General features: G+C 42.5%; 1 protein-coding gene across 1 annotated transcript in view; it reads left to right on the forward strand.

Moving 5' to 3' along the window:
- dnah9 (dynein, axonemal, heavy chain 9) overlaps window positions 1-22030 on the forward strand; it is a gene marked incomplete at its 5' end in the record, with an annotated part of 111943 nt that overhangs the window by 32732 nt on the left and 57181 nt on the right. The window contains 16 exons of the mRNA XM_084135755.1: window positions 1176-1280; window positions 3720-3877; window positions 4433-4571; window positions 4902-5189; window positions 7539-7749; window positions 7823-7950; window positions 8047-8155; window positions 8953-9100; window positions 9882-10056; window positions 10289-10462; window positions 11318-11525; window positions 12457-12622; window positions 13480-13582; window positions 18078-18317; window positions 20949-21110; window positions 21343-21539. Of these exons, the coding sequence (XP_083991881.1) occupies window positions 1176-1280; window positions 3720-3877; window positions 4433-4571; window positions 4902-5189; window positions 7539-7749; window positions 7823-7950; window positions 8047-8155; window positions 8953-9100; window positions 9882-10056; window positions 10289-10462; window positions 11318-11525; window positions 12457-12622; window positions 13480-13582; window positions 18078-18317; window positions 20949-21110; window positions 21343-21539 (2711 nt within the window). The remainder of the gene's footprint in view (window positions 1-1175; window positions 1281-3719; window positions 3878-4432; window positions 4572-4901; window positions 5190-7538; window positions 7750-7822; window positions 7951-8046; window positions 8156-8952; window positions 9101-9881; window positions 10057-10288; window positions 10463-11317; window positions 11526-12456; window positions 12623-13479; window positions 13583-18077; window positions 18318-20948; window positions 21111-21342; window positions 21540-22030) is intronic.

A 22030-nucleotide genomic window follows, 5' to 3' on the forward strand; every position in this document is an offset into this window, starting at 1 on the left:
GTCAACAACGGAAGACTTGTCCAGCCAGCCTTACATGTTCGAGCCAGAGTCAGAGCCGGAGCGAGATGAAAATGAAGACGACGAACCTGCAGAACAACGTCTTCATATGGATGTATCGCAATGGTGTGTTACTGTTAAAGTCTTCCGACCTTTTACCACCGTGTCGATTTATTTTGATTAATATGTGCGAGGGAGAGAGAGCAAGACCGCGTCTAGTTTGGAGACGGTGAAGTCTTGTTTACACTTTCGCCTGGCTCTGAAGAGAGAGAGTGCGCGCGCGCGACCGGGTCTCTCTCTCTGCTCGTTCTTTCAGTTAAACATGCGCCCTGTAACAAGCGCGGAAGTTCATCTACATTAGACGGTGTAATGAAGCGTGTGGGTTACTACATCCAACAACCGAACATTTTAACTTACCCTCTCGTAACTTCTGCATCCTTTAGCTTGGACTACAAAATTGCAGCGAGAAATAAAAATGGCGGATTGCTGGAAGTGTTGGGCCGGAAGTCAATGTCCTTATTTGGCAGTTCCGCTGCAAATACTGTGACGTAATAGTTCAAAAAACGTCATAGATAACAGAAAAATCGTAACAGGTTGAAAAATATGACCAAAACAGAATATAAAGATATTAACGAAGCACCTGAAGTGAATAATTTCATATTTTCTGTACTTCTAAACACTCCAAATATACAACAAAATGCATTTAAGGGCTAAAAAAGTGCATTTGGCATGATATGTCCCCTTTAAATAGGTTATGTTGTTGAATGCATTACTGTTTACTAAAAACACTTCACAGTGAAATAAACAAAGTCTTGGAAGAGATCGAGACTCAGTCTAGAGACATAAAGTAATGCAAGAGAAACATAACACATTATAATCAGTAAAAAGTAACGCAATTAGTCATGTTTTAGGGAGAAACGCAATATTAGAACGCAATTAAAGTAACTTTGCCCTGCGCTGGTCAGAGACAACGGTGAGCCGCTGGTTACTCTGGAGCGCAGAGAGAGTTCTTGCTAATGCTGCTCATCCACACAGAAAACGCCTGCTTAGTTTCAGCGGAGCGAGGACCGTGAGCTCATGAAAACAAAAGATTTCCTGCATAATTTTGCGTGATTCTGTCGGTTGCGATTGATGCTTTCCCATGATGCACTCATAGGTCTCTGGTTTCTCTCCCTCAGTCATGTGGCAACATCTACAAAGGCCTGGCACAGACGGGAGCCTGGGGCTGCTTCGACGAGTTCAACCGGATCTCGGTGGAGGTGCTGTCAGTGGTGGCGGTGCAGGTGAGAGGGTCAGGAGTGTGGGAAGTGCTCGGCATATCTGCTGTTTGCCACTGAGGTTTATGCCTTGCAAAAAAACACAGTTTACGCAGGGAAGCTGAAAACAGTGTGTGCTGGAGCTGTAATGAATCGTCATCATTATGCTGGCAGACTCCATTAGATGATGATGATGATGATGATGATGATGTGTAGCTGCTCGTCCTTTAGACACATTTAGTTCTGATACAGTGCGACAGGTTTTAATGGGCAATTCCTGGAACTGCGCACTTTTACTGTGAGTTAGAAAGACTCGTCTGACACTGAAAGGTGTTTCTCCCTTGTAATAAAAATTGAATTAGCTTTTCTTTTGTAGTGTTTTCAGACAGCAGCTGTCATGGGGAACACTTTACAGTGCATCAGAACATCAGAGTAATGATACGAGCCGCTCGTCAGGCCCTCGGATGAGCGATGAGTGCCTGTTGTTTAACTTATCCATTTTCAGTAGGAGGATATTTCGCAGGAGTGTAGTCCATCGAAATAGTATTTTTCACAAAGACAGAAAGAATCAATTATTCACTTGGTTAAGCTAAAGCAAACAGAAGGAGCTCCAGACGTATCAGTGTTGAGAGGAGCTAGGCGAGCTGTAGCGTTGGCCTCACTGCAGCTCTCCTGCCAGCACGAGGTGTTTAGCAGCATGTCTGAGCTCCACACAGTGGACGTCATCGGGGAAACAAGAAACGGCTTTGTGTGAGACTGAAGAGACTGAATTCACTAAAAGTCTTGCTTCACAGAGTTGGTCACCATTCACATTCACTGTATGTGAAAAAGCAGCTTGGACTTGCTGCTAAATTTTCATATATTTAATTAGCAATGTGACTTAAATATAAAATATGCTTTTTTTATATATGCCTGTGCTGGGCTTAGATGCGTTGCTATAGAACGATATGTAATATTCATGAAGGCTCTATGTAGTGTGGGATTGGGAGCTCATGTAAGGCCGTGGCAAAGTAACGGCTCATATCTTATTCCATCAGCAATATGTGACTCATGCTTAATGTTATATGTCAGTGTTTATCTGCCTCTAGCGGAGCGCTCTCAGACTGTCCTCAGTGCCGAGGCGCCTGAAGCACTTGTGTTTCGCTGACACTAACCTGATCCACTCACCCTGCCAGACTGAGCATTCGCTGTGACGCATTAATCCGATTAGATCGTTCTTGATTGTCGCTTCATTAAATATTCCATTAAAGCACAACCAAGCCTGTGTCCCGATATAGTGATTAATCTCTGGCCTGTAATTCCTCTCTGTCTCACAATGACCAGTGGCAAATATGAATTTATAACAGAAAATTCAATTTGATTATTTCATCAAGGTCAGTGGATTTGGCCGTTGAACAAGACATGCCTCTTGTACAGTTTCCTATATGAGTTAGAGAGCACAACCGTGATCGCTCGCTTTCAGTGGCCTACTTTCTGGAAGTGTTTTATTTTATTTATGAAGTTCTTAAAGGGGTCATGTCTCGGATTTTTTTCTTTATATATATATATATTATATCATTTTAATATGTTCCTTGAGGTTCACTTATAATGTTTTTTTGTTTTTTTTTGCACACTGGCTATTGTCAACCCTCATTCTGACCGAGTCTAAAATGAGCCGTTTTTAAGGCGCGGCTCCTTTAAGGCGTGTCAGTAAACGCCCACTGTTATGATTGGCTCACGGCATTGCATTGGAAACAGTCTCGGCCACTCACCAACACTGTCCATGCTGTGCGTTCACACCGCCTGCCAACGACGCCGTAGGAAGACTCGTGGACACTCTGATGCTCTGGCGGAGATCGAATGCTTGGTCTTAATAAACCAATTAAAAGCCATTTGTGTGGTGTGGCTTTTGTGTTCATGGTTAAGTGCTAATCTAATTTGCATTCGCTGAAAAACAAGCATTCTAGCACTGAAAGAGAATGACTTCCATCCACTGACGCTCTCGCCGGCGGCAGCGTGCACAGATATAGAGCTATGAAAGGGTGTTTTAATGGTACAATGACTTCTTATATGTCAACCGATCAAGAAAATGTAAGATAAGGTCATTTTGCATGTTATACACTATTTTCAATGAACGTTTCTTTATGTATTGCAAAATAATCAAACGTACAGAAATAAAAAGTTGTTTAAAAGTGCAAACTCGATTACATGATTTGCAACGCTTCGTTTTAGTACGCAGCTTTTCTCTGGGTAGTGGATTATGGGAAGCTGTTAAACACAGTTCAGTCAGGGAGCTCTCATCTTCATTAGGGCTTCCACAGATGTTCATCTCAGAGCTCATGGCACATCTCACTAACCAGGGTTATTGTGTTCAGAAAATGAATGTGATTTTGCACTCTTATGATTTATTCTGACTTTCTCATTGGTTCTGAAGAGCAAGTAACACATATTCTGTGTCGTTTATATTGCCAACGTATGATCCATCAGGTCAAAAGTATTCAAGATGCCATTCGAGACAAGAAGACGAGGTTTAACTTCATGGGCGAGGATGTGAAGCTGGTCCCTTCGGTGGGCATCTTCATCACCATGAACCCCGGATACGCCGGCAGGACCGAGCTGCCAGAGAACCTCAAGGCTCTCTTCAGGTGCGCTGAGGATTAGCATTTCATTACGTGCCGTTCTGCCGTTTCACACATCAGCGTCTGAAGACCGGTGCCACCTGCACTCTTTTATTACAGAGATTTACAAGTTTACAATTCATTTTTACCGTCCATATCCAGCAGTAAAGAGCTCCGTGTTTCGCTCTGTAGAGTCAGCATTCACTCATTTTTTCCTGTTTGTTTTCTCCATAGTGATTTATGAAGCTCTCATTTATAAAAAAATGTTTTTTATATATAATTTTAATGTTCCTTGAGGTTCACTTATAATGTTAATAAAAAAAATTGCACAAAAAAACTAACATACATGTGGAAAAATTTATATTTTGTCTGAAATGATAGTTTTTTATGTGACTGATCCACAAAACAAAAACGCCTCAGGCATCACATCAGAAACTGTGATAGTGTCACCAGTAATGTGCAGTAGTTCCAGAGCATGTATGATGTGTTTGCAGGCTCACAGTCACGATGTTGTTCTCTCTCTCTGTGTGTGTGTGTGTGTGTGTGTGTGTGTGTGTGTGTGTGTGTGTGTGTGTCCGGCAGGCCGTGTGCGATGGTGGTGCCAGACTTCGAGCTCATCTGTGAGATCATGCTGGTGGCCGAGGGTTTCATCGAGGCTCGACTTTTGGCCAGAAAGTTCATCACTCTCTACCAGCTCTGCAAGGAGTTGCTCTCCAAACAGGTTGAGAAGTGTTTCTGCTGTCGCTCCAGTCCATTACACTGCTCTTACAGGTGTTTCAGATCAAGGCCTTCAGCTTTTCTAGCGTTGTGAGGGATGTTTACCTGCCGTTGGGACTTTATTTGAATGCGATGTTATGAGACGTCCAGTTATAATAAAAATGCCGTCAATCCCACTATCATCGTTATGTTACTCTATGAATTGTTTTGATACACACTGTGGAATCTGTGAATGGGAAAGCCTTTATTGTGGAGCAGTGTGTAACAGCGTCTGGCCTGCGGATGCAGTTGATTGGACTCTCGCTGAGGCTCCTGTTTGTCTCTGTCGTCACAGGATCACTATGACTGGGGTCTGCGGGCCATCAAGTCAGTGCTGGTGGTGGCCGGTTCCCTGAAGAGAGGAGATCCACGCAGACCCGAGGACCAGGTGCTGATGAGAGCCCTGAGGGACTTCAACGTCCCGAAGATCGTGACCGATGACATGCCTGTGTTCATGGGCCTCATCGGGGACCTCTTCCCGGCCCTCGACGTGCCGCGCAAACGGGACATGGACTTCGAGAAGTTTGTCAAGCAGTCCGTGTTGGACCTCAAACTGCAGCCCGAGGACAACTTTGTGCTAAAGGTGAGTTCAGCTCATCTCTGTCCGGCCTGCTTTACTGTGAGGGCCAGACCTCAGCAGAGCTATCATAAACTACAGTTAAACATCAGATCACTGGCCAGTCCGGATGGGGTTTTCAATAGCCGATTAACTAAAGAGCATTACAGATGTAGATCCATATTTGGATTCCATATTCGCTGTTTTGTGATAGAAGTGAAACCGTATGGAAATGTACTGATTTGTGACAGAAGAACACAAGGCTAGCTTTGGGAAGGCGCCTGAACAGAACCTCACAGGAACCTCAATTTTTGTCATATTAACTTTGGATTTGAAACTGAACTTGGTTAAACATGTGGCTTTTTAGACTCCACATAGTTTTGTAAAATATATATTTAGTATAAAATAGAAAATGTTTTGTACAGTGCATTTGCTTTACAGTAAACATATATACAGTAAATAGCTGTAAACAAGCTTGCTGAAATGATGATTGATTTAACACTACATAAGATTATTATAAAATGGGTCGTTATGATCCTGCAGTTTGTTTTGGCCACGTGGTGTTTAAAGAGTTGTGAGGTGTTTTGAATGTGTGTTTGTGTGGTTTGTGTCCCCGTCGAGGAGCGAGAAGTCGAGCGGGACACTTTGAGTGAAGATGGGAAATTGCTGTCGTTTCATTCCGCTCACATCCTCTGTTCCAGACAGCCTGTCAGTGTGTGCGTCGCTCGGCGATACGCAGAACTCAGTGCTCTCGCCCGTTCCTAAACTAGTGTTGTTTGTGGGGGAAAAATGTCAAAAGTCCTGATCAATGCCTCTCTCGCATTTTTCTCAACTTCACCTCTTCTGCGGTTGCATTATCTTCCTTTCAGAGCCATAAACCTACTGTTGTGTTTCAAGCAAATAGACATTAGTGTCAGAGCAGTCTGCAAGTGGATATATTGGACAAATCAAAGATAGCAGGAATTACAGTGTAATGGAGCCTCAGGTGCCGGAGCGCAGCTCTAATGTGGAGCATTAGGCCGAGGTGGAGATATCAGCCCGAGCCTGGGGAAATAAGTGCAATCTCACACAGGTCAAAGAGCCACAGGAGCCCCACATCAGCTGTCCATCAGCTCTGCACGGCGAGTTTAACCCTCACACGCGTCTGCGCTGGGATCTCTGGGAGGAGAAGAGCTCCAGTCTGCTATTAGCCGTCGCCCCGAAACACATCAGATCAAAGCAGCAATCAGCAACCCCTCCAGCGCTGGAGAGCCCGACGGGACCGCATCAATGCCACTGATTGAGCATGCCATCACTTCCTCTCGCTCCACATCTCGCTCTTCTCTCCGAGGGAGGCCGATCCCTGTTTAAGTGTTGATCCTCCTCACAGTGCTCCAGAAATACACATCTAACTGTGAGCTTCAGCCGGCTTACACTTGTAATACGTCAATGAAACTGCTACTGTACTTTCTTGAATAGTCACATTGTTTTCATCACCGAAACCTGCTGCGACTTGTATAATGCAGTTATATACTTTGTGATCACAGAGGCTGTATACATTTCGGACTATATGTTTAAGCAGACTTTTTAACTCTTTCTTTTGATATATTGCATGTTCAGATATTCAAAACATTCATAAATAACGTATAAAACAAAATATTCTGTGGGCCATGAAACACTGGACAAAATGATCAAAAATGCTGGCGATGGTTGGCAACTTTTTTCAAAAATGCTGGCAGGGAAAGAGTTAATGACTTTTTACAGTGTTTTTATTTTGGCGTAATAAATGGCATCCATTAATTGGCTTTATTTATATGTTATAGCGCAATACTAAATAAAAATGTGGTAAAATATTTAATTTATTTTTATAAAATATTACTGACAAAACTACATGTTGTCACATGAGCAGCCAGTCAGATGTCAGTACAGTGAGTCATGACCTCATCAGTAGCGGAGCTGTCGAGGGTTAGTCGTTCTGCTAGCTGATGCTAGTGCTGCAGAAATCAGATGACATCATCTAGACTTCAGTAAGGGAAACAGAGAGGTGTTCTGCATATTATTAAAACAAGAACACGATGGGAACATCCGTGAGCCGGTCCTCTCCCGCTGGAGCTCAGAGCGATGATGGAGCTGAGCTCGACACACACACTCGTTCAGTTACTGCGGCGGGTGAACTGCACTGGGAAACAGCTCTGCAACTTTTTGTTGTTTTTGTTTTGAAATGTTTGGCATAAAGTCACACTGGTGCTGGAAACCTCTTGATATTCACTGAGGATGTATTCAGCCAGCCAAGCTAGTCCGTCTCTCGTGTGTGCGGTTTATAGCACAACACATCAAGCAAAGCAGCGTGTGTGTGTGTGTGTGTGTGTGTGTGACTGTCTCTGCTGTTGTTCTCAGGTGGTTCAGCTGGAGGAGCTGCTGGCCGTTCGTCACTCCGTGTTCGTGGTGGGAAACGCCGGCACCGGAAAATCCCAGGTCCTCAAATCTCTCCACAAGACGTATCAGAACATGAAGCGCAAGGCCGTCTGGGCCGACCTCAACCCTAAAGCCGTGACCAACGACGAGCTGTTCGGCATCATCAACCCGGCCACGCGCGAGTGGAAGGACGGTGAGGGCCGCTGTGTGTGCCAGCGCTTCATCACGCTGACTGTGAGACTCAACACGTGTGCTCTTCCCCGCAGGGCTGTTCTCTAATATCATGCGTGAGCTGGCCAACATCAGTCACGCCGGGCCCAAGTGGATCGTCCTGGATGGGGATATCGACCCGATGTGGATCGAGTCGCTGAACACAGTAATGGATGATAACAAGGTAAAGCCGAGACGGCCAGAACTGCAGCTCGATATCAGCTTTGCACACAGCACTCAGAGACCCTGACCTTCAGATGACCTTTGTGTGGTGCTGCAGGTGCTGACGCTGGCCAGTAATGAGCGGATCCCCCTGAACCCCACCATGAGGCTTCTGTTCGAGATCAGTCACCTGCGCACGGCCACGCCAGCCACGGTCTCCAGAGCCGGTCAGAGGAACTGCCTCGTCATCACACACACAGCTCCAGTGTTTCACACAGCTCACACTAAATATAAATATAAACATGAGTTGAAAATATAAAATAAATGAAAATTAGGAATGTTGCCTTGGCAAAAAAACTGAAAAGCTTTAGTTGAAGCACTAACATCATTAACTGGAATTAAGTAAAAATGAACTAGAACTGAAATAAAATAAACATAAAAAACTCAAACGAATAAAATGATGAAAGGACTCAAAATGAACACGAAACTAAAAATATAAAAATAAAAGTTACAATATTAAATATTAATTATAAAACTTAAATAACACTGTTTCATTGTTACTTTTTATTTATATCCAGAGGAGATTATATATTTGTGAGTGTGTATCCTAACAGCTCATTCCTTTAAATGTACCAAATATAAGAAATGGTGACCGATGTGTCAGTGGAAAATAATCTGTATTTTAAGGGATAAATATAAGATTCTGAATGGAGTTTGGGGGCTAATCATGAACAGAAGACTAATACAGAGGTGTTGCTGAATATCTCTGTTCTCTGTTTTATGAGTGATGTAGAGGAAGTGTACAGTGGCTCAGCTGAGGTCGTAACACTCTCACTTTTACAGGAACAGTCTTTGTGTTGTTCTTTTTTGACCAAACGTCTCATTGCTGTTTGATTAGTTAGTGTTGCATCCGTCACATGGAACATTAGAATCACTGATGATCTGATTCTTGTACAAAGTAATATTTCTCTGTGTGTGTGTGATGGTGTTCTGACTGAGATGTGTGTGTGACTCCTCCACACAGGCATCCTGTACATCAACCCGGCCGACCTGGGCTGGAACCCGCCGGTGTCGAGCTGGATCGACTGCAGAGAAGTGCAGTCCGAGAAGGCCAACCTCACCATCCTGTTCGACAAGTACCTCCCATCATGCCTGGACACGCTCCGGTCCAGGTGCGTCCCGGGCCCTCGTGATCGCGTCTGTCAGGGTCCACTACTGATCTATTCATGAGCTGAACCTCTTATGGGCTCCATCTACCTTTACCTGAGCTATTATAGTGACTATTAGAGTTTTTATTACCGTTATCAATAGTTTTAAAGTCTTAGTAACTTTGTTGTGGGTTTTTCTCATTTGCATTAATTGTTGTTGTTTTGTCTATACAGTGTTTTTATTATTATTTTAGTGCATCAAGTGAAACTAAATGAAAATGAGAAATGTTGCCTTGGCAACTAGCTTTAGTTTAAGGTTTTTATTTTATTCCAGTAGTGAAAATGTTTCTTTTTAATGGTTTTAGTTTTAGCAACTATGATAGCTTTACCCATGGCTGTCGCCGTAGCCTGACAGGCTGGCACTGATGAGGTCACTGAAGGCCCTCTGGTGGAGCTGGAGAGCGTGAGCCTAAAGGCCCTTGCTCACTGAATCCGAAATGTTCGCATGCGTTTTTTCATATCCGTCATTCTGTGGCTCTAAATTGTCAAAACACCATTCACATGCTTGTTACAGATGCAAAAAACACACACACACACACACACACACACACAGAGAGAACAACATTGTGACTGTGAGCCTGCAAACACATCATACATGCTCTGGAACTACTGCACATTACTGGTGACACTATCACAGTTTTTTGACGGATGAAAGTTTCGGACCTCAGTGTGCAAGGGCCTTAACGTGTGTCTGTGAGATGTGTGTGTGTTCTGCTGACTGAGCTGCTGTGTGTCCTGTTCCCAGGTTTAAGAAGATCATCCCCATCCCTGAGCAGAGTTTGGTGCAGATGCTGTGCTTCCTCCTGGAGTGTCTCCTCGTCCCAGAACACACTCCTCCTGACAGCCATAAGGACCTGTACGAGCTCTACTTCGTGTTCGCTGCTGTCTGGGCCTTCGGAGGAACCATGTTCCAGGATCAGGTGTGTGTGTGTGTGTGTGTGTGTGTGTGTGTGTGTGTGTGTGTGTGTTTCGGAGGAACCATGTTCCAGGATCAGGTGAGTGTGTGTGTGTGTGTGTGTGTGTGTGCGCGTGTGTTTCGGAGGAACCATTTTCCAGGATCAGGTGAGTCTCCGCTGGCTTTACTCCTCATGAACACTGCCTGCTTTAACACTCTGTGTGTGTGTGTGTGTGTGTGTGTGTGTTTCACTGCAGCTCGTGGATTACAGGCTGGAGTTCAGCAAGTGGTGGGTGACGGAGTTCAAAAGCGTGAAGTTTCCGGCTCAAGGCACCGTGTTCGATTACTACATTGATCCCGAGAGCAAAAAGTTTGAGCCATGGTCAAAGATGGTCCCGCAGTTCGTGATGGACCCGGAGATTCCTCTGCAGGTCAGCTCATGCTCTGCTCTGTGTATAGAGCTGACTACACTCTGACGAGAGGCACTGGCACTGACACACTGTTGATGTGGTTTCTGTGAATTTGAACTATAGTTAAAGTCTTAGTAATTTTGTTGTTAAAGTTTGACATTTATTTGCTTTTCTGCAGAAAAGTAAATAAATGTCAAACTTTAACAACAAAATACTATGAGTGAGTAGATCAAAGTTTAAGACTACACACACAACACTTGCTCAGGAGTGTCTTTTTAAAACAGTAGTCAACATTTGAAGTGGATCAAAACCTTTCAACAAAGTTATACATTCATTTTGAATAATACCCGTTCTTGTCTTAGGAAAACTTTGATGAACTTATTTGCGTCAGAGGTCAATACACACAGGTTATAACGCATTTTAGGTTTCTTCTCATCATATAGACTGTATGCGCCAGAGAAACGAGGGCGCCGCCATCTTTACAATATTGTTTTGCGGTCGCTCTGTATATTTCTATGGCATCGCTGTCCAGGAGTAATTAGCTTTTGAAGTGGATTTACTTAATGTAAAGTTAACGAAAGTTATCATGAGGACTGTGATGTTTAAAGCAGATGTCTTAACAAATGTCAGTCGACCGGGAAGATTTTAAAACGAGCCGTTCATTCATAAACACGCAAAATCGCTGTGAAAATACAGACCGGAAGTCAAAAGACAACGAGCGCAGCGCTGAGAAGGGGCGGAGCTACACAAGGTCTATACGCACTTTGAGAAAACAATGTAAAAAACAGGAAAGATAAACATATTTGCAGATGAGTGTGCTCTATAACAAACTCTCCGCTCACTGGGTGTGTGTGTGTGTGTGTGTCTGTTCCTCAGGCCTGCCTCGTCCACACCAGCGAGACCATCCGCGTGCGGTACTTCATGGACCGGCTGCTGGAGAGGCGGCGTCCCATCATGCTCGTGGGCACCGCTGGCACCGGGAAGTCGGTTCTGGTGGGAGACAAGCTGGGCTCCCTGGACCCGGACAAATACGCCATCAAAAACGTCCCGTTCAACTACTACACCACCTCAGCCATGTTACAGGGTACGTGTGTGTGTGTGTGAGTGTGTGTGTGTGTGTTCTGACCTGAGAGCAGAAGTGCTTTCAAAAGTGCACCTTCACTGGCTTGTGGACAGTGACAGATCTGGGTGGTCTAAAGCACCCATGGCTCTCTGCCCTCTGCCCTCTGCTCTCGGCTCTCGGCTCTCGGCTCTCTGCTCTCGGCTCTCGGCTCCGGGCGTCAGCTGTTTCGTGTCCCTGCCTTTGCAATCTGTTGGTCTGAGATTTATCACTCCGCATCATGTGATGTTCGAACGCTTGCTCCTGTCAAACCGGACCAAACCACATTCAGAATCAGACCCTTATTTTCTAAATGACTGCTTTGGTATGAGGCACAATCAATGAATGGGGTTCAATATACTGTTAAAAAATATTAAAATTATTAATATTCAGGTGCTTCATCTAAAAATTAAATGAGATGTTTTTTTTCTATTCATTTTATGTTATACTTTGTGATTTTTACAACTCTGAATGTTTAAATGCAGTTTAAATCATATACTTTAAACAATTTACAACAATAACTTGAGTAAACTGAGTACAGTTTGTGTAATTCATGCTGGTCCAAAATATGATGCTTCTTGGGTGCCACAATTAAGAAATGCAATGTTTTTAATATTAGTAAAATTAATATATTTATCAATTCACAACATCAAAATTAATTCAAAGATCTTTTGCACACTGAACTAAATATCATTTCAACAGATTATGAAAACAATGGCAGGTCAAAATCACCGTTTTAAAGGCTTGATGGACATTAGATGGATTTTAAACTGTGTTCATTTTATGTTAGATAATAGTTTATAAGACATATCTAGAGAAGTCCTTGTCATGCTCTGTAGTTTCCTGGTGAAGTGCCTGTGCTTGTCTGCCGTGTTTGCCAGTGATGTTGAATGCTCACGGAGCCTGTTCCCCACAGCTGTGCTAGAGAAGCCCTTGGAGAAGAAGGCGGGCAGGAACTACGGGCCGCCCGGCAGCAAGAGGCTCGTCTACTTCATCGATGACATGAACATGCCGGAGGTGGACGCGTACGGCACGGTCCAGCCGCACACCCTGATCCGCCAGCACATGGACTACAACCACTGGTACTGACCGTCACATGACCATCTTCATCTGTCTTTAGTGTGTACTGTTCCAGTTCTTCTCTATATCAGTGTCAGTGTTTCTGAACTCCTGAAACGCCTCCATTGTATCTTGAGATTCTTCCGGGAACACGTCACAATATTCCTCATTATAATAATTCATACGCAGAATAAAGGGGCGGGGCCTGGTTGAGTGAGTTAGTAGTGTGTTAAACTGGCAGTTATGGTAAGGGCAGGGCATTTCCCAAACACACTCGAAGCGCTCGACCAATCACAACACACTGCTCCAGCCGACCAATCAGAGTGCTCTTCAGGAGGAGGGGCTTCATAGAGACAGGAAGTAAACAGAGCGTTACTGACAGACTGGGAAGAGAGGAGCCGCATAATCAACATTCAAGCAGGAAAACCTGTTCTAGTGGAGTAGAAAACAACAGCAAGGCTTTGAGAAAGGACGTAATAGGTCCTCTTTAAAGTGCAGTTTCTGTTCTGATTCCATGATATGCTTACGCTGACCCTCATGGACATTTAACACAGTAGACATGCTCATTATGATGCTATCTTTGCTCAGAAACACTACATTAGTGTTTTAAGTTGTTAAGATGGTCCAGTGCTCAAGGCCTGAAGAGGCTCTGTCTCTTTTGTCAGGATGTCAGTGTTTTGTCCCTGAAAGAGAGCGTGTCTCCTGTTGGTTTCTCAGTGTCTCTGCAGTGTTTGTTAGATCGGGGTGAGCAGGAGAACAGCTGAAGGCGGTGTATTTCTCTGAGCCGCAGTGGCTTTAGTGCAGGACGAGGTGTGCATACAGAGTGTGTGTGTGTGTGTGTGTGTGTGTGTGTGAGTCTGACGGAACGCTGTGTCCTCAGGTACGACAGGAGCAAGCTGCAGCTGAAGGAGATCCACAATGTGCAGTACGTGTCCTGCATGAACCCCACCGCCGGCAGCTTCACCATCAACCCTCGCCTGCAGGTGCTCACTATCAGTGTCAGCTCAACAAACAGAGCACTGTTTACTGTCACTGCAGACATACAGTCATACAGTCATACATGCATACAGTCATACAGTCATACATACAGTCATACAGGCATACATACATGCATACAGTCATACAGTCATACATACAGTCATACAGTCATACATACAGTCATACATACATACAGTCATACAGTCATACATACAGTCATACAGGCATACATACATGCATACAGTCATACATACAGTCATACAGGCATACATACATGCATACAGTCATACATACATGCATACAGTCATACAGTCATACATACATACAGTCATACAGTCATACATACAGTCATACAGTCATACATACAGTCATACATACATACAGTCATACAGTCATACATACAGTCATACAGTCATACATACAGTCATACATACATACAGTCATACAGTCATACATACAGTCATACAGGCATACATACATGCATACAGTCATACATACAGTCATACAGGCATACATACATGCATACAGTCATACATACATGCATACAGTCATATAGTCATACATACAGTCATACATACAGTCAACAGGCATACATACAGTCATACAGGCATACATACATGCATTCAGTCATACAGTCATACATACAGTCATACAGGCATACATACATGCATACAGTCATACATACAGTCATACATACATGCATACAGTCATACAGTCATACATACAGTCATACATACATGCTTACAGTCATACATACATACAGTCATACAGTCATACATCCATACAGTCATACAGTCATACATACAGTCATACATACATACAGTCATACAGGCATACATACATGTATACAGTCATACAGTCATACATACAGTCATACATACATGCATACAGTCATACATACAGGCATACATACAGTCATACAGGCATACATACAGTCATACAGGCATACATACAGTCATACATAGTCATACATACAGTCATACAGTCATACATACAGTCATACATACATGCATACAGTCATACAGTCATACATACATACAGTCATACAGTCATACATACAGTCATACATACATGCATACAGTCATACAGTCATACATGCATACAGTCATACAGTCATACATACAGTCATACATACATGCATACAGTCATACAGTCATACATACAGTCATACATACATGCATACAGTCATACATACAGTCATACATACAGTCATACAGTCATACATACATACATACAGTCATACAGTCATACATACAGTCATACAGGCATACATACATGCATACAGTCATACAGGCATACAGTCATACATACAGTCATACATACAGTCATACATACATGCATACAGTCATACAGTCATACAGTCATACATACAGTCATACAGTCATACAGTCATACATACAGCCATACAGGCATACATACAGTCATACATACATGCATACAGTCATACAGGCATACAGTCATACATACAGTCATACATACATGCATACAGTCATACAGTCATACATACAGTCATACATACATACAGTCATACAGTCATACATACAGCCATACAGGCATACATACAGTCATACATACATGTATACAGTCATACATACAGTCATACATACATGCATACAGTCATACAGGCATACAGTCATACATACAGGCATACAGTCATACATACAGTCATACATACATGCATACAGTCATACATACAGTCATACATACATACAGTCATACAGTCATACATACAGCCATACAGGCATACATACAGTCATACATACATGTATACAGTCATACATACAGTCATACATACAGTCATACAGGCATACAGTCATACATACAGTCATACATACATGCATACAGTCATACATACATGCATACAGTCATACATACATGCATACAGTCATACATACAGTCATACAGGCATACATACAGTCATACAGGCATACATACATGCATACAGTCATACATACAGTCATACAGGCATACATACATGCATACAGTCATACATACATGCATACAGTCATACAGTCATACATACAGTCATACATACAGTCAACAGGCATACATACAGTCATACAGGCATACATACATGCATTCAGTCATACAGTCATACATACAGTCATACAGGCATACATACATGCATACAGTCATACAGTCATACATACAGTCATACATACATGCATACAGTCATACAGTCATACATACATGCATACAGTCATACATACATACAGTCATACATACAGTCATACAGTCATACATACATACAGTCATACAGTCATACATACAGTCATACATACATACAGTCATACAGGCATACATACATGTATACAGTCATACAGTCATACATACATGCATACAGTCATACATACAGGCATACATACAGTCATACAGTCATACAGGCATACATACAGTCATACATAGTCATACATACAGTCATACAGTCATACATACAGTCATACATACATGCATACAGTCATACATACATACAGTCATACAGTCATACATACAGTCATACATACATGCATACAGTCATACAGTCATACATGCATACAGTCATACAGTCATACATACAGTCATACATACATGCATACAGTCATACATACAGTCATACATACATGCATACAGTCATACAGTCATACATACAGTCATACATACATGCATACAGTCATACAGTCATACATACAGTCATACAGTCATACATACATGCATACAGTCATACAGGCATACAGTCATACATACAGTCATACATACAGTCATACATACATGCATACAGTCATACAGTCATACATACAGTCATACATACATGTATACAGTCATACATACAGTCATACATACATGCATACAGTCATACAGTCATACAGGCATACAGTCATACATACATGCATACAGGCATACAGTCATACAGTCATACATACAGTCATACATACATGCATACAGTCATACAGTCATACATACAGTCATACATACATACATACATACAGTCATACATACAGTCATACAGGCATACATACATGCATACAGTCATACAGGCATACAGTCATACATACAGTCATACATACATGCATACAGTCATACAGTCATACATACAGTCATACAGTCATACATACAGCCATACAGGCATACATACAGTCATACATACATGTATACAGTCATACATACAGTCATACATACATGCATACAGTCATACAGTCATGCATACAGGCATACAGTCATACATACAGTCATACATACATGCATACAGTCATACATACAGTCATACAGTCATACATACATACAGTCATACATACAGCCATACAGGCATACATACAGTCATACAGTCATACATACATGTATACAGTCATACATACAGTCATACATACAGTCATACAGGCATACAGTCATACATACAGTCATACATACATGCATACAGTCATACAGTCATACATACATACATGCATACAGTCATACAGTCATACATACATACAGTCATACATACATGCATACAGTCATACAGTCATACATACAGTCATACATACAGTCATACAGTCATACATACATACAGTCATACAGTCATACATACAGCCATACAGGCATACATACAGTCATACATACATGTATACAGTCATACATACAGTCATACATACATGCATACAGTCATACAGGCATACAGTCATACATACATGCATACAGTCATACAGGCATACAGGCATACAGTCATACATACAGTCATACATACATGCATACAGTCATACATACAGTCATACATACATGCATACAGTCATACAGTCATACATACATGCATACATACATGCATACAGTCATACAGTCATACATACATACAGTCATACATACATACAGTCATACATGCATACAGGCATACAGTCATACATGCACACACTACCAGTCAAAGTTTTAGATCGGTAAGATTTTTAATGTTTTTAAAAGAAGTCTCTTCTGTTCACCTAGGCTGCATTTATTTGATTATAAATATAGAATAAAAAAACAGTAATATTGTGAAATATTATTACAATGTAAAACAGCTGTTTATAGTTTTTTGTGTGAATATATAGGAGTGCATTTCAAATAAATGCTGTGCTTTTGAACTTTCTATTCATCAAAGAATCCTGATTTTTTTTTTTTACACAACTGTGTTCAACACTGATAATAATCATACATTTTTTTTGAGCATCAAATCATCATATTATACTGATTTCTGAAAGATCATGTGACACTGAAGACTGGAGTAATGATGCTGAAAATACAGCTTTGATCACAGGAATATATTATTTTTTAAAATGTATTTAAAAAGAAAACAGTGATTTTAAATTGTCATAATATTTAACAATTTTACTGTTTTTTTTTTTATCAAATAAATGCAGCCTTGGTGAGTTCTTTTAAAAACAAAAAATCGTACCGATCCAAAACTTCTGACTGGTAGTGTATATATAAATTATTTTGAAAATGTTTCATATATAGTGTCACCTCTCAAAGCTGCAGCAAAGGCTTAATGTGCAACTGTTGAAACGTGTATCTCAGAGGCATTTCTCAGTGTTTGCGCTGTCGTTCCCCGGAGTGGAGGCCCTGAACACCATCTACTGCAGCATCCTGAGCCAGCACCTGAGCGGAGACGGCTTCGCATCGGCCCTGCAGAAGAGCAGCTCTCAGCTGGTCACGCTGGCACTCGCGCTCCACCAGCGCATCACCACCAGCTTCCTGCCCACCGCCATCAAGTTCCACTACATCTTCAACCTCCGCGACCTCTCCAACATATTCCAGGTACTCAAACAATAACCTTTTATCCCAGAAACCCCTCGCAGACGCTCTCTGAATGCCATCGATGTGAGGAAAACTGGTGAAAGTTCATAATCTTTCCTATGTGTAATATTACATTTATATGAATGTCTCGTAAGTCATGAGCTCTGAAAAGTGAGTAATTTCAGTCTCAAATGACTAATGATTGAAAGGCAGAGCTGATGGTTTGAGATGAGCTGTAGATTACTGAAGTATTGATGAACTGAAGTAAAAGTAGTGGTTCAGATGAGCCTGTCAAAAGCCACCGATCAGCTTCTGATTAGTTCCTCTTTGCAGGCGAAATTAATAATTAATTCATCCATGGCATCTTTTCATGTGCACATCCTGACAGATGCAGACAAATCCATTTCATCCATTAGTTAAAAGTCCTTTCAGGTTTTGTCTAACCAGCACATGCATGTGGTCCACTCTCACGCAGAGACAGTTCGGCACGTCCAGCTTTTAATTGCGGCTCTTCTGTCCTATAGCTCTTGCTGCTGTGCTGGATTAGACAAACGCTCTTTGGATTTCATTGTTTTAGAGCGGCTTTGCTGGGCCCGTTTCCTCGGTTTAGTGCTGATGAAAGTGGCAAGAGAAGAGAATAGCCTGTGAACCTCCTCTCATTGTTTGGGGAGCCGTCGAGTAATGAAGCGGAACGAGACGCAGCTGAAGGAACATTTGAAGATCGGCCCTTAGTTCTGCCTTACTAATTCAGCTCACAGTTCAGAGCCTGAAAGCACACACTCCCAGCTCGTCTTCTTCATCAGCAGAGCGGCTCTCAGAGCTCAGCGTGTGTGTGTCTGTGCTGAGGCGGCGGCGAGCGCGCGGATGTTTCTCCGATTGGTTTAATTAGATGGCGATATGCAGGACTGAATGTCTCATGTTACGCCGAGAGGGACCCACACAGAGGGACCCCGCTGTGTGTGTCGGCGCTGGGCTCTCCGAGAGACGTGTGTGTGTGTGTGTGAGACGTGAGTGTGTGTGTGTGTCGGCGCTGGGCTCTCCGAGAGACGTGTGTGTGTGTGTGTGTGTGAGATGTGTGTGTGTGTGTGTGTGTGTGTGTCACACACACTGCTCGCTGTATGTCATGCTGACGGCCCTCCTCAGCCTACATGTGCTGATCAGCGACGGCCAGTCAGTGATGGATGTGTTAAAGAGGCGACTGTGGAGACCGACTGCAGTGAAGCTGGACTCCGCCGCACTAATGCAGCACTTGCAGTTTGATATTATATATAGTTTAATTAAGATATTTATATATATATTTCAATTTATTAAATCAACTTTTTTCCTTTTGTAACACGAGTGTCACATTGGCAACTTTGTCTTAAACTTTTTTACATGCTTTAATCATTTATATTTGGCTAGTTTTTAAATGGCTAGTTTATGTATATATTTGTATTGTTGTCCCCTTATCCCAAACTTTCAGTCCTAAAACAACTGATAATTTAAGCAAAGAGTGATTAAAAATAATAAATGTACATATAAACAAAATAATAACATATAAATAAAAACAATGATTTCCTGTTTCAGTATTATGTGAAATCATTTATATAAACAGTCATTAATATATTTAATATTTAAATAAAGTGTAATTGTATTGCGAAATATTTTTACGTTTTAAAATGTCCATCACAGAATGTAATGAAACTCCTAATCTGACGTGTGGAAAGTGTACAGAAGAAAATGACTTATGAACTATCGAGTATTTTCAGGCTGTTTATAATCTAGCGCCTATAGATATAGATATAGATGTAGTCCACAAAAGTGTGTATAGTTGAATAAACAACCAACAATGTGGAGAAGAACTCATATCTATATAATATTGATTTGACTTCTGACAATATCGGAGAGAAACTGAGCTGAGCTGACGATGACGTCACAGTTTATCACTGAGCTGAATCAGCACTGAATGACCTCAGCTGGATGATGACTGTGTGCTGTTGTGTTTTAGTGTGTTTGCATCATCGCATCATTATTTTCCTGTGAAGCTGCTTTGAAACAGCCTGTGCCGTATGAAGCGCTACAGGAATAAAGCTGGCTTGATGATAGCAGGGTTGCTGGATAGTAGATCAGGACTCAGTAATCTACAGATATCTTTAGTGCAGTTTTCTGGATTCAGGAGTGAAAAGATGATCCTGCTTTGAGAGCCTTTAGTTAGCTTTAACAGACCCAGGATCAGCTCCTGACGGGACAGAGCTAATGTTCCCCCGGGATGAGGACTGATGCTGGAGCTAGATCAGGTGTGTCTCCGTCTCCTGCTTCTGGATCCACACCAGGAGGACACGCAGCCTCGCCTCTCGGTCACTTCTGCGGGCGACAACCCTGAAGGTGACCCGTACAACAAAGGCCACGATGACTATATTTAACATAATCCGAGATGAGGCCTGTTCTGGTGGCTGGCATCCTTCTCAGTCGCTTCCAGACCAGTGTAGAGTTTAAAGTTGTGGAATATTAGACGAGCCAGATATACTTCTTCCCCTCAAACAATTCAGTGTGTTTTTGTGCATCTCTCTCAGTTGATATCTGAATTATTGCAATTTTAGAAAATCTAGTGCAGTGTTTGGAGATTAGGAGTGCTGGAGACGCAGCGCTGACCCTTGTGTTGTTTCCCTGCAGGGAATCCTGTTCTGCACCGGCGAGTGTGTGCGCACTCCTCAGGACCTGCTGAAGGTCTACCTGCACGAGGCCAGCCGGGTCTACCGAGACAAGATGGTGGACCACACAGACTTCGCCCTCTTCGACAAACTGCAGTCGGACACGGTGAAGAAGATCTACCCGGTGAGAGAGAGCTAAACCCTGTCAGTCTCTCCACGGCCTCCCTCCTCCTGAGGTCCACCAGCGCACGCTCACTCCTGCAGAACAACACACACACACACACACACTTCATGATGGTTTAAGAGGAACATGAATTGATTGAATTCTCAGTCTTTTGGTTTAACTTCCCAAGGCAGCGGCACTGAACGTTAGTTAATATTTCATGGAGTTTTAAGGCTGTTTTTATTCCCACTAGGATATGGAGGAGACCCTGGAGGAGACCACGACCATGAACATGTTCTGCCACTTCGCCACGGGCATCGGGGAGCCCAAATACATGCCGGTGCAGTCCTGGGGGAGCCTGAACAAAACCCTGCTGGAAGCGCTGGACGGGTACAACGAGGTCAACCCGGCTCTGAACCTGGTTCTCTTCGAGGACGCCATGTCTCATATGTAAGACATCCCTGCGGATCTTGACAGGACTCTAGACTTCACTGCAGCTCTTTAGACTGAGCAGCTTTCACCAGAAAGAGTTAGTCGACTTCTCCAGGAGACGGGCGCACGGGAAAGCCTCTCGGGAATGTCCTTTTTCCACAGCCAACCGCGTTTAGATGGATCTCACTGCACTGACACCATGCCTTGTGCTGCTTTTAGACGCTTTAAACGCCGCTAGTGTTTTATAGACGCCGAGTCATGTTTACTGCAGTCCCACATTCATTTTATTTTCACTTATTCCTGTTACAAACTAGGGATGTCAGTATAATAAGTTAAGTTTCAGTATCTAAAAAGCAAAATTAAGTTTTCAATCATTTAAAAATGAGTTTTTAATTTATTTATTATAAATAAGTGTAATTAATGAATTGACAATAACCCACCAACAAAAATGTACATGTTTTGCACATCCTTAGTAGTGACAGAGCAAATCATTGGTCGATATTTGACTT

Source organism: Abramis brama (genome assembly GCF_963993115.1).
Source record: "Abramis brama genome assembly, chromosome: 14".
Lineage (NCBI taxonomy): Eukaryota > Metazoa > Chordata > Actinopteri > Cypriniformes > Leuciscidae > Abramis > Abramis brama.